The 15,355-nt window shown below is 31.8% G+C and overlaps 1 protein-coding gene across 1 annotated transcript; it reads right to left on the bottom strand.

Annotated features, from left to right (window-relative positions):
* Positions 1 to 1,145: 1,145 nt before the first annotated feature.
* Positions 1,146 to 13,795, bottom strand: LOC127721077 (ficolin-2-like). Its single transcript, XM_052227760.1, has 5 exons — positions 13,792 to 13,795; positions 11,351 to 11,433; positions 7,595 to 7,691; positions 7,077 to 7,241; positions 1,146 to 1,393 (listed from the first exon to the last, which is right to left on the bottom strand). Exons 1-5 carry the CDS (start codon positions 13,793 to 13,795, stop codon positions 1,146 to 1,148), a joined length of 597 nt encoding a protein of 198 aa, XP_052083720.1.
* Positions 13,796 to 15,355: the final 1,560 nt, after the last annotated feature.

The following is a 15,355-nucleotide window of genomic DNA, read 5'->3' as shown; positions in this document are numbered from 1 at the left end:
AGATAAACAAAATAAATTAAAAAAATTTAAAAGTTTCTTCAATAGAATCCTCATCTTTATTAAGGTATTGATTGTGTATCATTTGTAAACCTGTTTAACTTAGCTTCCAAAGAAGAAACAGTTCTGCATGGAAGTCTGATTCCATGTTTTTGTTACCTCTTATAGATGCCGCAAAAAGCTCCGCTTGCACAATGTACAGTATTGGAGCGATTGGGTACCCTTGACGGATTGAGCGAGTTATACGCACAAACTTGGGAGTCAAACCGTTTGTTTAAATACAAGTTTTGGCATTCTTGAATAACATTTGAACCCACCCTCTTAATGTATTTTTCAAAACACAGGTCAATCTACTCCCATTCCGCCCTGTCAAATGCTTTTTGTTGACCAAGAAAAGTAATTGCCCCTTCCGCATCCTCCAATTCCGTAAAATCCATAATGTCTTCAATTAATCTATTCCTTGAAATGAATTACTCCCCTTAACAAACACTTTTTGATCTGTATTGATAATATGCGATAATACAAATTTAAGCCTTTCTGCCAATACTTTAGATACAATTGTGTAATCTGTATTCAGAGGAGTGATTGGTCTTTTTTTTTCATATCTTCTCTTTCCCCTGATTTAAACAATAATTTATGATTCCCCTGTACTGTGAATCACATAGTAAATTTTGATCTAAAATTTCTTTATTCACTGAGACAAAATTCTTCCCAATTAGATACCAGTAAATTTGGAAAAAAATTGCTAACTATATGATCTCCTCCTGGTTTTAATATTTTCACTGCTTTAGTGAGTCCTTCAAATGAAATACCACTCTCACAAGTACTTCTTCTTCACCCAACGATTAATTTAAATGTTTTAAATGCTTTCTGTCGCATTCCTATGCTTCCTTCTGTAGTAAAAAGTTTCTCATACAATTTTAATTTTTCTTCTCAATTGGACTTAAATTGTAAGACAAAAACTTGATTGCTCCTCTATTCAGCATGCTTAGCATAAGCTTCAATATAAAATAACTTTATGTATATGACATTGAGTTACTTTGAATTCTATAACATCGTAAGGGTTGTTGAAACTTGTCATGATCGTGAAAAATGGAGTTTGCAATATAAGCTTAGTATGAATAAACTTAGGAACTAATTCTTTATTATCAATATTTTCGAATCATCATCTTGGTTGACTTGAGTGAATAGTGATGACCTCTCCAGTGAAACCAATTAATACCGTCAGCACTTGATAGGTGATATCCTGCCAGATATTTACCATTTAAATTTGAAAAATGACAATCTCTGTACCACCATGCTCCTTTGAAACTAACTGCACAGTTTGATCCGGATTGGTCATTGTCTTTATCAAATGTAGAAAACTTCATACCATTATGATGAGTTAAGGAGTCACCTGAGTAAAAATAATGAAACTCATTTCAAATAAGCGTAAATCCAGAACTGATTTTGATGAGTTAAAGAGATGACATCTCCAAAATATATATTTTGTAAAGAAGCATATTTATTTATTGTGATGCTGTTAACTGTATGTTCATTATGTTGCTATATATATGCATGTGTTTTTTTAATGGTGTCAAGACGGAGCAAATGTACGAATTTAAAATAAATACAAGTAAATTAATTTTCTATAAGTTTGTTAACACGTACATTATAAGTTAGTATTTTTATATGTTATATGTATAGTAAAGCAATCTCAAAATTAATAGTTTTCTTTAGAATCATGTGTTAAATATATCCTTGATTAGTTGCTTTGAAGCAATATCATTAACAAAATACTTTGTATATGTAAAAACTTTGAGAATGAATAGTCATTATAAAGAAACAAAATAGAAAAGAAAGGATATTGGATATTCATCCATGACACAAAGTACATGAATAGCAAAAAGCACATAAAGCAAAATAACAGCGCCTTTATTACTGTTCTCAATCTCTAATTCACACATTGATTAACATTCGCAGCTATTTCCTGAACATTCGCAGCTATTTCCTGAACAAAACAATACGTTTGTAGTTGTAAATCTAAGTTTTTTCTGTTCTATTCGTGTGTTACGGTAAAGATAATTAATCTCCCAGTTCATTTATAAGATTTTAGTTTGGGTCAACTAAATTTATACGATGTATTTGGTTTACAGTTTGATTTAGAAGAAATACCGACATAGCTTGATAATAAAATTAATTATCTAATTACTACCACAATTGTATATTAATAAGTATTGTAATTTTCATTGTAATTAATACATGTTATATCAGTATTACAAACCAAATCTTGAACTCTATCCTATTGTTTTGAAATTTATAGAAATTTATGTGACGTCACATTGTGCGTCGATCTCTTCAACTAACATATAATACGTTGTTCGGCTGTGCCTTTTTTATGCGCTGATTTAGGTTGTTTCACGTATTCGTTTTTATTCTGTAGTTAGTCACCACTTCGATGTTAATATGTACATCTATTATATAGTCATTTTTATATTTACTGTTTGCAAAAATATGAATTATTCTAAATACTAAGGATTTTCTTATCCCAGGCATATAACCTTAGCCGTATTTGGCACAACGTTTTGGAACTTTTGGTCCTCAATGCTCTTCAACCTTTTACTTGTTTTGGCTTTCGAACTTTTTTTTATCTGAGCGTCACTGATGGGTCTTATGTACACGAAACGCGCGTCTGGCGTATTAAATTATAAGCCTGGTACCTTTTGATAGCTATTATTTGTGTGTGTCTCTGTCCTGTATGTTTTCCCATTTATTTGTATTGTAGTCCTGTCATGTAATCTTGTCACTTTAATTTTATAATTATTTAACATTGCCATAAATGCGGGAGGTTTGGCTAGCCACAAAACCAGGTTCAACCTACCATTTTTTCTTAAAATAATGTCCTGTACCAAGTCAGGAAAATGGCCATTGTTATATAATAGTTCGTTTCTGTGTATGTTGCATTTTAGTGTTGTGTTTCTGTTGTGTCGTTGTTCTCTTCTTATATTTGATGTTTTTCCCTCAGTTTTAGTTTGTAATCCGGATTTGTTTGTTTCTTAATCGATTTATGAATTTCGAATAGCGGTATACTACTGTTGCCTTTATTTATAAACCCTTTTGGACCACCGGTGTCCATGGGTTTATGTGCCTCAATCTTAGGTTTGCCGTCCAAATACATGACACAATTGAGAATGGAAATGGGGAATGTGTCAAAGAGACAACAACCCGACCAAAGAGCAGTAAACAGTCCAAGGCCACCAATAGGTCTTCAACACAGCGAGGAAATCCCGCACCTGGAGGCGGGCTTCAGTTGGCCCCTTAAACAAAAAGTGAAAATGGAAACAAAATAGAAAAGAAAGGATATTGGATATCCATGACACAAAGTACATGAACAGCAATAAGCACATAAAGCAAAGTAACAGCGCTTTTATTGATGTTCTCAATCTCTAAGTCACACATTGATTAACATTCGCAGCTGTTTCCTGAACAATACATAAACCCTTTTGGACCACCGGTGTCCATGGGTTTATGTTACACAATCTTAGGATTGCCGTCCAAATACATGATAAAATTGAGAATGGAAATCGGGAATGTGTCAAAGAGACAACAACCCGACCAAAGAGCAGAAAACAGTCCAAGGCCACCAATAGGTCTTCAACACAGCGATAAAATCCCGCACCTGGAGGCGGGCTTCAGTTGGCCCCGTAAATAAAAGTGTGTACTAGTTCAGTGAAAATGGACGTCACACTAAACCCCGAAACATATAAATGAACTAAGATTAAAAAAAAAAACATACAAGACTAACTAAGGCCAGAGGCTCCTGACTTGATACAGGCTCAAAAATGCGTCGGGGTTAAACATGTTTTTCGAGATCTCAACCCTCCCCTCATACCTCTAGCCAATGTAGAATGAACAAACACACATCAATACGCACAGTGAAAATCAGTTAAAAAGAAGTCCGAGTATGATACAAAGATAAATAAGAAGATGTGGTATGAGTGCCAATGAGACAACTATCTATTCAAGTCACACGGTTTAAAAGTAAACAATTATAGGTCAAAGTACGGCCTTCAACACGAAGCCTTGGCTCACACCGAACAGCAGACTATAAATGGCTTCAAAAAGACTAGTGTAAAACAATTCAAACAGGAAAACCAACGGTCTAATCTATATAAAAAACGAGAAACACTTATGAACCACACCAGCAAACGACAACCACTGAACAACAGGCTCCTGACTTAGGACAGGTGTATAAAAATGCAGCAGGTTTAAACGTTTTACCAGGCTATAAAGGGCCCCAAAAAGACAAGTGTAAAATAATTCAAACAGGAAAACCAACGGTCTAATCTATATATTGATTGATTGATTGTTGATTGCTTAACGTCCAGTGGCAAATATTTCATGCATATTCAGGACGAGAACACATTAACAATAAATACAATAGGTAGGTTCTGTAATAGGGGCGTCCGGGATTAAGGTAGGAGAAATTTAGACTGCCACGGGAAATGAGGGTATATTGGATAGGGACAGAAATTTAGCCTTGCAAAAGGTCACCTACGGACCCCTCAAAGAGTTGTTGCAAGGGTTCTTAACGTGCAAAGAGCGTGGTACTCTCTATACACAAGGCATCGGATTTAACGTCCCAATTCTGACCGGCCGTGGCTGCAAATTTGTACATCCCGCACAGCCAAACGGACGCTCCACTTTAGCAAGGGTTTTACTGCCGGTCGGAGGAAGACCAATGGTGACCATACTTCTATTCCCCAGTCACCCTTGGGGGCTCTAATCTATATAAAAAACGAGAAACGAGAAACACTTATGAACCACACCAACAAACGACAACCACTCAACAACAGGCTAACTTAGGACAGGTGTATGAAAATGCAGCGGGTTTAAGCGTTGTAACAGGCGTCAACCTTCATCCTTACCTAGAACAGTGGTATAACATTATAACATAAAAAGACACACAATAAAATATCAATTGAAATGGCTAAACGCAATCAAAAAGACAATACATAAAAACAAGTAAATATACACTGAACGAATAAGTTTGATCTATGACATAATATAAATAAAAAAGATGTTTCAATGTCAAAAAAACAACTTTAACCTAGGACAAAATGGCGTTAAATAAAGTAACGTACACAGGTAAATTTAACTACAATAATTTTGTTGTTAGGAGTACAGAAACATTTTTTACAAAATAAATGTGTTATTCATAGTACGAGTACAGAAGTGAAAATTTTTTCGTTATAATAAATACTTATCAAAGGTGGTACATAAAAAATAGTAAGACGAGATATAACACAAAATAAGTAAACATTGAATAATAGAAATGCATTACAAATTGTGTCAACAGGTCAAATTAACAGTACGATTTGAGAGTACTCGCAGTTACTGAAAGCTAGTTTAAAGCCAAAAACAATAAATAGTGAATAAAAATCATGCATCAGAAAGTAAAATCAATTAAAACACATCCCAAGCAGGGATTTAGTGTATTTACGCCATGGACAGTCAAAGAAGACATGACTTGTGCAATGCCAAAATAAAAGTAACGACAGGCAGTAGGATAGTTAGAATTTAACCTTACAATGAATATGTATGATGCTATGTATAGATAAAACAATTTCTAAATAGAAAATAAACGTAAATGTGTATATATACATCCCAAACAAATCATTTGATAAGATTACAAATTTAGTTATGTTTTAATTTGTTGATGACAAAATCGATGTTAGGGCCAAAGAAAACAATATTCAAAGATCTTATTTCAACATTTATAAGATAACCTTTATTTATAAGTTTGTTTAAAAGGTTCGATAAATTTACACGGATCAGAGTGATTTCCGCGCGTTTAGTACAATATTACCGTAAAATTTAGGATGTGAAATACCATTTTTAATAAGTTTTCTACAGGTACAGCCAAATTTACCAATCAAATCTTTGTATCTATGAAAGAATTTTGTAAATGTTTTAAGTAATATATGGTAACGAAATCCCTGACTTAATAATTTACCAGTGATACATTGATTACGTTCGTTAAAATCTATGACATCACTACACACACGGGCATTACGAACGAGTTGGGACATATAAACACCGTATGATGGAGCCAAAGGAACATCGCCGTCTAAAAAAGGAAAATTAACAATAGGGAATAAAAAATCGTCTCTTTTGTTGTAAATTTTTGTATGGAGTTTCCCTTTAGAAATTGAAATGTTAAATCTAGAAAAGGACAACTACTGCTGTTTATGTTAGATTTATGTATAGTTAGTTCCTTTGAGTAAATTTCGGTAGTATATTTAGAGAATTCTGGATTATCTAATGAAAAAAAATATCATCAAGATAACGGTAGGTATTGTTGAATGTGTCAACTAAATGTAACAATGACGTGTCTTTATTGATTTTGGTCATAAACTGTGATTAATAGCAATATAGGAATAAATCTGCTATTAAAGGGGCGCAATTAGTGCCCATAAAAATACCTACTAACAGTTACACTTTATTGCCGAAACGTACATATATGTTGTCCAGGAGAAAATTTAAAGCTTTAATCATATCTTCACATTGCCGGTAAGTGTATCTAGCATACTTTCCTTTTTTAATTAAATATGAAATGACTACTAGCAGTTACTGACATGCCAGCTCCAGACCTCAATTAAACTGATTGAAAGATTATATCTTCATCATATGAAAATCAAGTACATACCCTCCCATAAGGGATTTAGTATTATACCCTCATAAAATATATAAGAATAACATAACCCGTATCATGTAAACAACTGGTTTTATGTGTTTATTTCCAATGCAAAGTTCCTATGAGTGAATCAATATTAATTCCAAAATATGCCATCTTCAATGACCTGACAACAGTATCGTTACTATATCCCTTCTGAAAAAGAACAGTCGTTTTTTCCCTCAGTGTTCTGTATAGCCATGTTGTTATAGATACAAATGTACATATAGAATTGTTGAAATACATGGCTGGGTTCACGTACAATAGTTGTTTTGAATGAGAGAGAGAAAACATAAGCCAAATAAAAACAGACAACAGTTTGACCAAAAATAAAAACGACGATTCCACATAATTTACAACATACCAGCATTTCCAGAGTAATTATACACAAGCAAACGATAGCCGTTCCCTTCATCAGCAACATTAAAAATGGAATATTCTGCATAGGTTTTGTTTCCATCAAAATCTTGTAATTCGATTCGAAGATCATGGTTGCCATGGGAAGTTATCTCATGGATATTATCGTTTCCTACAAAAGAATATTCTTGACCTTTATTTTGAAAATTCTTATTTTATTGCATGAGCAAGTGATATTTTTTGAAAGCACTGATTCCTTGGCCGGATTGGGCTATATTTTAGGTAATTGTTTTGTTTTGATCAGCTCTCGAACGTTTGTACTATGTTCTAGATTTTCAAATATATAGGCCTCGAGCATCACTGAAGAGACATTAATTGTCGAAATTCGCATCTGGTGCAGTAAAATTGGTACCCTTTATGTTATTATAATACCAATAAATTTAATGTAGATGGGTGAGATTCTTAGCATGTGTGCTTGATATCACACTAGCATAAATGTTGCCCTGTGGTATTAGTAATACCTACCTAACCAATATTCACCGCTAACATTACCAAAACCTTCTTTGTAAGCTGTCCATCCACGGTAGAAATCAACAAAGCCGTTAATTCTTTTCTGTATAACCTATTTTTAAGGGACATTGAAATGTAGGTTCATAATTATTGTTGCAATGTAATGTTTACCACAAAATATCAATAAATGCTATTTTCAAAACGGCGGATGTCACACGTAGAACAGTTACCGTCGGCCCTTTGTGAGAATCAGAGTTGCAATCCGGTTTGTATGTGGTTTTAAATCTGTATTTTTCAGTGTAGTGTTTATTTGGCTGGTTGTGTTTTCCTTATTACTCTTTTTGCCTACATACAATGTATTGTCTGTTTTATTCGACTCAGTTCGATTGTACTTGTAAATATAAGGAGATGTTGTATGATTGCCAATGAAACAACTATACACAAAAGTAGGAAATTTTGTATATTATTCATCTTTTTTATTCAATTAGATTTTAGTTTTTTTCTTTTTGTTAAACGGAAAAATTTGTTAGTATGTTATTAAGTACTCGATGATATTTATGTAACATTAATATATTAAAGTCCAGATAATTTATTGCAATTGATATTTTTCGTTCTTTCGACTTATAAATCAAAGTAGATTTTAAACAGCTTGTTTCTGATTTAAAAATTACGGGGACCCGGATTTGCTGCAGTACATGGTTTTATAATAGTGAGTAATGTTTTACCCATAGTAAGAATATCTACTGTGGAAATATGGTGTATACTTAAATGCTCGATCTTTACGATAGTTTTTCTTCATTTTCTTAAATTTAATCACAAACTAAAGATTGATTTGAGAAGTGAGACAATATAGAGCATGACAAATAGAGACATGCAACAAACGAATGATACTCACTGTCCAACTTAAATTTTTAGTAGTCATATCACAATATACAGGAGTCGCCCGTTGACCGTCAGGATAAATAGTATATATACCATCTGTTTGGTTTTTAATGTTTATGTCTGAACACTCCTTTGGAACTCTGGTGTCTGTAACGGAGATATTGATTCCAAAATAAAATTACATAGTGTAATTTAAAACTAAAATCACTCATCAAGGATTTGTTGAAAAATGACAAACTTTATTTATATATTCAAACTATAAATAGTTGCAAGAGGAGCTTAACTTTCTATTCAGCATCACTGGAAATTGTTAACTAAAACTAACATCGATTGATTAAAACCTTCATGCAATTGTTGAAGCACACGTAAAGAACAAAATTTCCAGTACTGGTGCTATTCTACATATCCATTGATGTTCCATCAATATCATAGCTTGAGTCTGGTGTGCAGTGCGCAAATTCCTTACAAATTTTCGGATTCTACCATAACAATTGTAAATATCGAGTTAAACATGCATTAAATAAAAAGTATGAAATATCTTACCGATTAAATGGACATATTAACATAGCATTTATTATATTCAGTGCATAATTACGAGATATTGCGGATAACTCGAAAACAAAATACAGAGCCAAAACCCTTAGCACGTGAATATCTCAACACCATGTTAGAGCACCATGCTATTTGACATGCGTACGAGCAGAGATTTAAGTCAATTCTAAAATTACAGGTTAATCATGCATTCTGTGTGAATGTTATGTATTAATTTTGGTTACTACAGGTTAATTTGAAAACATGAGTATACGTAAAGCCTCAGTTGAAAGCATTACACTACGGGTATATGGATAACGGCATAGGAAGTTTTAGAAGACAAACACTCTGCTGTCGATACAACATCATTTTGTTATTGCTTACAAATTAGAATATACAGATTTATCTCATCATTAGTTTCATTAAAAATTTCAATCGGATATAAAAAGCATATTAATGTAAATGCATAATTTGTTTTCATTGTCATTTCCATATGGACAATTAATGGTTTCGAAAATAAATAAAACTATTTCACTTTTTGAACTTTTTATTTAGATCATTTTCAAACTCCCAATTTCATTAATTTTTATTTGTTTGTTTCGGGAGGAGGGGAGGGTGTTGTAGCATATCACCATAATAACCGTGCTAAGATATTTGACAATTTGCCTGTTTGCTAAATGAAAACTAAGAAGTCATGCAACAGGGTTTAAGTTCGAAAGCTATTAAAAACTACACAATCTGTACGATATTAGTGCACGCAACTTGTTTGCTTTTTAAATCAGAAGCAAGGTCTCTAAAGACTTTACAAAACATTACAGTCGAATTATTTAAATATGAAACAGCATACTTACTATTTGGTTTTACATTTGAACAAGAAATATCCTGATTGCACAATCTAGTATTATTACAGCAGCCAGAGCATGTAATGTGATGACCTTCTGACCTTTTTCCAAAAATAGATCCAATCAGATGATTACATGTCTGAAAAATTGTCGGTTTAAATTTAAAGGTCTTGAAAGTTAGAAACCGTTGTAACATATGATACGTCTTATATGTTTTTATTTCATTTATAAACAATTCAATTTTTAGTCGTTGAGAAAGCTGATTATTATATATCCAATGCTATCGACAATATGTATTAGAACATTTTATCAGAATGTAGGTCCAAAGTGAATTTATAGAGTAAAGTTCTCTTTGTATTGTCTCAATGTTCTTCAAAACAAATGCAATTTACTTGAGATATATAAAAAGATGACTTCCCTCATTCGACATTAAGATACACGGATGCGTTAATGAGGCAAATGTTATGGTGAGGAATTTATAAATACGCAGTCAAGTCTAGTCGAAATTCTTATGCCTCGTATTAGGAGATTTTTTGCTCTCCTATGCACGTCCAGGAACCATTTCAACAACTATTTAGATGTATGTAAGTGCCACTAATACATCCTCAGTATTCAGCTGTGAAAATCAAAAGTTCTCGCCGGTATTTATCTCCCATCGATTTAGCATGAACGTACTTATTAGATGCATTGCCTATTTATTCATGACCTATTTATGAAATATATGCTACTGGATGATCAATAATCAATAACTTAAATGGAGCAATAGTATTACCCTGAACTTAATAGCAAATTTTTTACATATTCCTAATAAAGGTAACGAACGAAATTATTTTGTTTTATCCTTAAAAAACGTTTTGTTTTGTTGATCGCAGATCTCTGTTCGTGTGCTTTACAAAAATGTCTATAGTTGAATACTATTAATCTATCTCTAAATATCACATGTTATTTGTTTTTTTTTTGTTTTTTTGTTTTTTTGTTTTTTTGTTTTTTTGTAAATTTTTTGTTTGGAGTTGGTTGTCTTTCTCAGTGACGGTTATCCCAATATTTACTTGATTTTACAATGAAATAACCTTTGGCTGTGAACATCCAAAATCATAACTTGTCCCTCCAGATTCAGTGGCAAATTTTTGTTTGTAACACACCTGCAAACAAGTTAAGATCTATGGGTAATCATCAGCTATTCACATTAAGATTTTACAGAATTCTAGTTGTGTATAAAACTAACTTATTAAAAAAGATATACAAAAACATATCAAATCTAATTTTATTTTTCACGTAGGCTCAATTCATTTACATTTTAAATGTTCTTACAGTTGACCAGTCATTGATAAAATTGATTTTTCTTCGTCAGTTGTGGTTAGTAGATTTTTAATCTACATATTTTGGTAAGTATATTTTGCTGACATCACTATTTTAACATTCTTTTAATTATGATTTTGACGCGTTTAACATAACTATAAAACAGAAAACAAGCTTTAAACTGAATATTTTGTAAACCATTCAGTTACGTTTATACCTCAGTATCGTCACACAAGATGTAATGTTGGCAATCCTGTACAGTTTCTATATTACTACACGATAAACACTGTTGTCCTGCATCTACAAATTCAAGAATTGCATTATAAATGTACGTGAAAAAATCATGTTCAAGTGAAAGTAATGGTGTTTTGTTAAAAGAAACTTATTTTAATTGTATTTGAAAACGGGTGTTCTTGTGTTTTTTTAAGACTAAGTTTCATTGTTTTTTGCAATACATCTTTGTCTAATCGTGTATTTGAGAAAGAATTCATGGGCCTTGAATTAATATTGATTTTGCCACGGAATTGCTTTTTATTCGAAACAGTTTACTTCGAGTGACAGCGATAGGTCAATCCATGGTAAAGTCAATATAGATTAAAGCCCACTGAAATATTTCCTATCTAATAGGATAAAGACGCCAATTCTTTTGGATCGAAGCGCTATATGTGAAGGAAATATTGTCTGTTGAACACACTTTTAATATTGACGTGAAGAGACATTTCTCGTATCACACTTCACGGAGTGTGAAACAGTGATACGAAAACTGAGTTAATTTGATTGGCTTATTCAGTATCATGAGACGATATAACGACATTTCCATTGGCTATTCGTTAGATCATTGATGTTTTCAAAGGTTAAGACGATGTACATTTCGTCCATGGTAACGGAATATGTGATTTCTACAATAATATACACAACAATATTTGTTTTGTCTGATGTTAACGTTACACCGGAACATGACATATGACATAATACTGGTAGGTGCAAAAGACTAGATCAACGATTCACGGAATTGTTTTCGTTCAGTGACGTCATTTACACCGTCTGACTTCGGTTTACGTTACTCATTCATAGAAAGCATTACGACGTGGGAGTAAAACTGGAAGAGCTCAAACAAATCATGACGTTGCCGATCAGCTGACGTATAAATATAGTTGTATTTTACCACGGAGGTGAACTCAAAGCGTTTGATGAATGTCATATTAGAAATGGTCGAGATATATTTTAAGAGAACTTCTGCATGTATATTATGTCGCAGTTTGATATAAAAAAAAAAGAATGGCTTGTGAATATTTGTATGGTATATTCCATCTCTCTTGAACAACATACTGCAATGGTAATACTGATTGAGATAAGTTAATGATAAGATAAGTTTATAAACACACTTATTTATTATTGATTCCTGAAAACTCATCGGAAAGCATTGACTGCAGTATTATCATTCCAAATAAACAAAGACATCGGGATAGATGATTTTCTGCAACAATACATGATGCATATCAATACGTTTGCATATATAAATATGACAATTCGGGTACAAAATTTTATAAAATTAAACTACAGTTACTGAGTTACATTCAATTTCTAAGTCACTTTGAGCTTACGAAAAAAGAAACTTTCATTGAAATATCAAAGAAGGAAAAATAATGTAGAAAATTATGATTTTTCTTTTAATTTACCACAATACTTCAGTAATACCAAAATAATATTTTGTTTACAACATAAAGGCTTGAAAAATTTAGATGTAAACAAATTCCTTTCAGTTTTATCTTCACTGAAGCTATATTTATACATGGACGTGTTTAACAGTCAGTATTTTTTTTTTAAATAAGACGATAATTGACGACTTAAGGACCTTAAACAATAATCGAGACGCTTTTCTTGTATTTCCCTAACTGTATTTAATAACCGCAACAAAGAATGTTAAATATAAAAAAAAAGGAATGTTAGATATAAAAACAAAGTTCTTACACAAAGTATAATATAACATAAGGAGATGAAGTATGATTGCCAATGAAACAGCTTAATATTTTTTGAACTAAACCATAATTTGTAATATTATTATATATTTTGACTTATTTCATTCGTTTAGGAATAGTCACATGTTAAACTATATTTTCAAAGGTCGGTCGAAAACGGCGGATAGTAAGTGATATTGCACGGTTATTTTTAGAATATCTAAAAAACCGATATACTAATGACGTCATCAAATGAATTTCATGATATTGTTAAAAAGTGTATAGTTATGATCGATTATTTGGGAAAAAAATCTTCAAATACATAAGATGTACACAAAAAAACATAAAAATAATTGAAATAACAACTAATGTGTTGTTATTGTCAAAGAGACAATCTGATATCTATAAAATTCAAACAAAATTAAATGATCGAAAAAAGAGAATATAATGCACTGACGATTTTGATACAATTATGGTAAGAAATTTATTATATAACAATTATAGCCTTTGTATGAGGTCAATAAAGGATATATCGAGACTTCGTCCTCAGTCAATATACTTCTTTCAGGTCAATATATCATTGTATCGACCTCATACAAAGGCCATAATTTGTATTACAATCTGAAAATAACAGAAATAGAATATGTAAACCAGAAACGACCAGTCTGATATTGTAACAGGATGTTGTCAAATAACTTACCCATCATTACTGTTCTTCTCAGGTAATAACGTCTAGTTTGTCAATAAGATATTGTTCTTCTTAGGTAATAACGTATAGTTTGTCAATAAGATATTGTTCTTCTTAGGTAATAACGTATAGTTTGTCAATAAGATATTGTTCTTCTTAGGTAATAACGTCTAGTTTGTCAATAAGATAGCTTCAATATAAGCGTAAAGTGAATGGTGTGTAAAGTTGTACATTGTTGACATGTCTGTTTAAGATAAGATAATATAACATTATCCGTATTTCTTACGATTCAAAATGTTCAATGTATTTCTTCCTTCAAATACTAGTAACGAATTTAAAACTAAAGATTTTGAGGCAAAATCAGCGAAAGCTATAACATAGATTTATAAATCTGAGCTCTGGCCTTGGTGTTGTGTTCAAGACGAATGTGGAAGTTCATGGATTTGATCATAACAAAACAAAATCCATAATCTGATTCTTTTTCTGTTGAAAGCATATGCAATTGAGGACATGAAATAGCAAACATAAGCCAAGAAACCTTATATATTAATATACATTATCTTATGGTTGTGGTTTTTTCTATTTTTTGCATGAATAGATATTTCTCGTATCACACTACGTGGAGTATGACACGAAAAAGTGTTTCGAAAACTTCGTTAATTTGATTTGGTTTATCCAGTATCATGAGATGATATTACGAAATTTCCATTGGCTATTCGTTAGGTTACTTATAACTTTCAAAGGTTAAGGCGATGTATATTTCGTCCATGACAACGGGCATATGTGATTTCTTCAATAGTATACAAAACATATGTTTCGCGGATTTTTTTTATTTAACACAATAAGAGTGTTGACCATAAGAGAAATTTTCAAGAATTGGATAACGCTTGATATCAACTCTCGTTATCTAAATTAAATAATAATGATAAACTCATCGAAGGCTCGTTTATTATTATTAATATTGAAATTAAATATCTCGAGTTACTTTTATAGCGAAAAATAATTAGTCTGATGTGGGACGATTTAAAAAGGAAACAAAAGGATAACATCCGATTTCTGTCTTGTTTTTATTTCACGTTCATATTATGAAGCTGTTGCTACTTGACTGTTATAAAAGATTGATTGCTCTCAAAAGTAGTTTGATCTTACCATATGTCTACATTGTATGTCAAAACCTCGTCGATTTTGATGTGTCAAAATTCAGTTTGGTTGAATTTATTCCATTCAAATATTATAATTGTGCTACGGTGCCGAGGTACGACATATTAACAAAACCACTGATGGAAAAAGTAATTATTGATATATTCAATTTATATATACATGATATAATAAGCCTTAATCAATACCCTTTTTACCCAATTTTATGTAAGAAGAAGGACATTTTTCGTTCCATACAGTATTAAACATTATATCATATATTATATATTATACATAAAATGTGTTTTTTCTTCTTATTCAGTCTTCAGCAGAAATGACAATTTTCATACATAAACAACACGATTGTTATTGGCGATTTCTGAAATAGTTCAAATTGGATTATTTCATTTTACTTGTAAAAAATCCTTCTAAACCAAAA

Source organism: Mytilus californianus, unplaced genomic scaffold, assembly GCF_021869535.1.
Source record: "Mytilus californianus isolate M0D057914Y unplaced genomic scaffold, xbMytCali1.0.p SCAF_12, whole genome shotgun sequence".
In the NCBI taxonomy this organism is placed as follows: domain Eukaryota; kingdom Metazoa; phylum Mollusca; class Bivalvia; order Mytilida; family Mytilidae; genus Mytilus; species Mytilus californianus.
Note: the sequence above shows the minus strand (reverse complement) of the source record. Positions and strands in the feature narration are given on the sequence as shown.

Bases quoted from the DNA above. Each gene is read 5' to 3' on its own strand.
- LOC127721077 (XM_052227760.1), bottom strand. The intron at 7,692-11,350 runs GTATAAACGTAA...CCTTAAAAATAG, and splicing joins TCTTGTGTGACGATACTGAG to GTTATACAGAAAAGAATTAA. The intron at 1,394-7,076 runs GTATGTTGTAAA...ATTTTTACTCAG, and splicing joins TAATTACTCTGGAAATGCTG to GTGACTCCTTAACTCATCAT.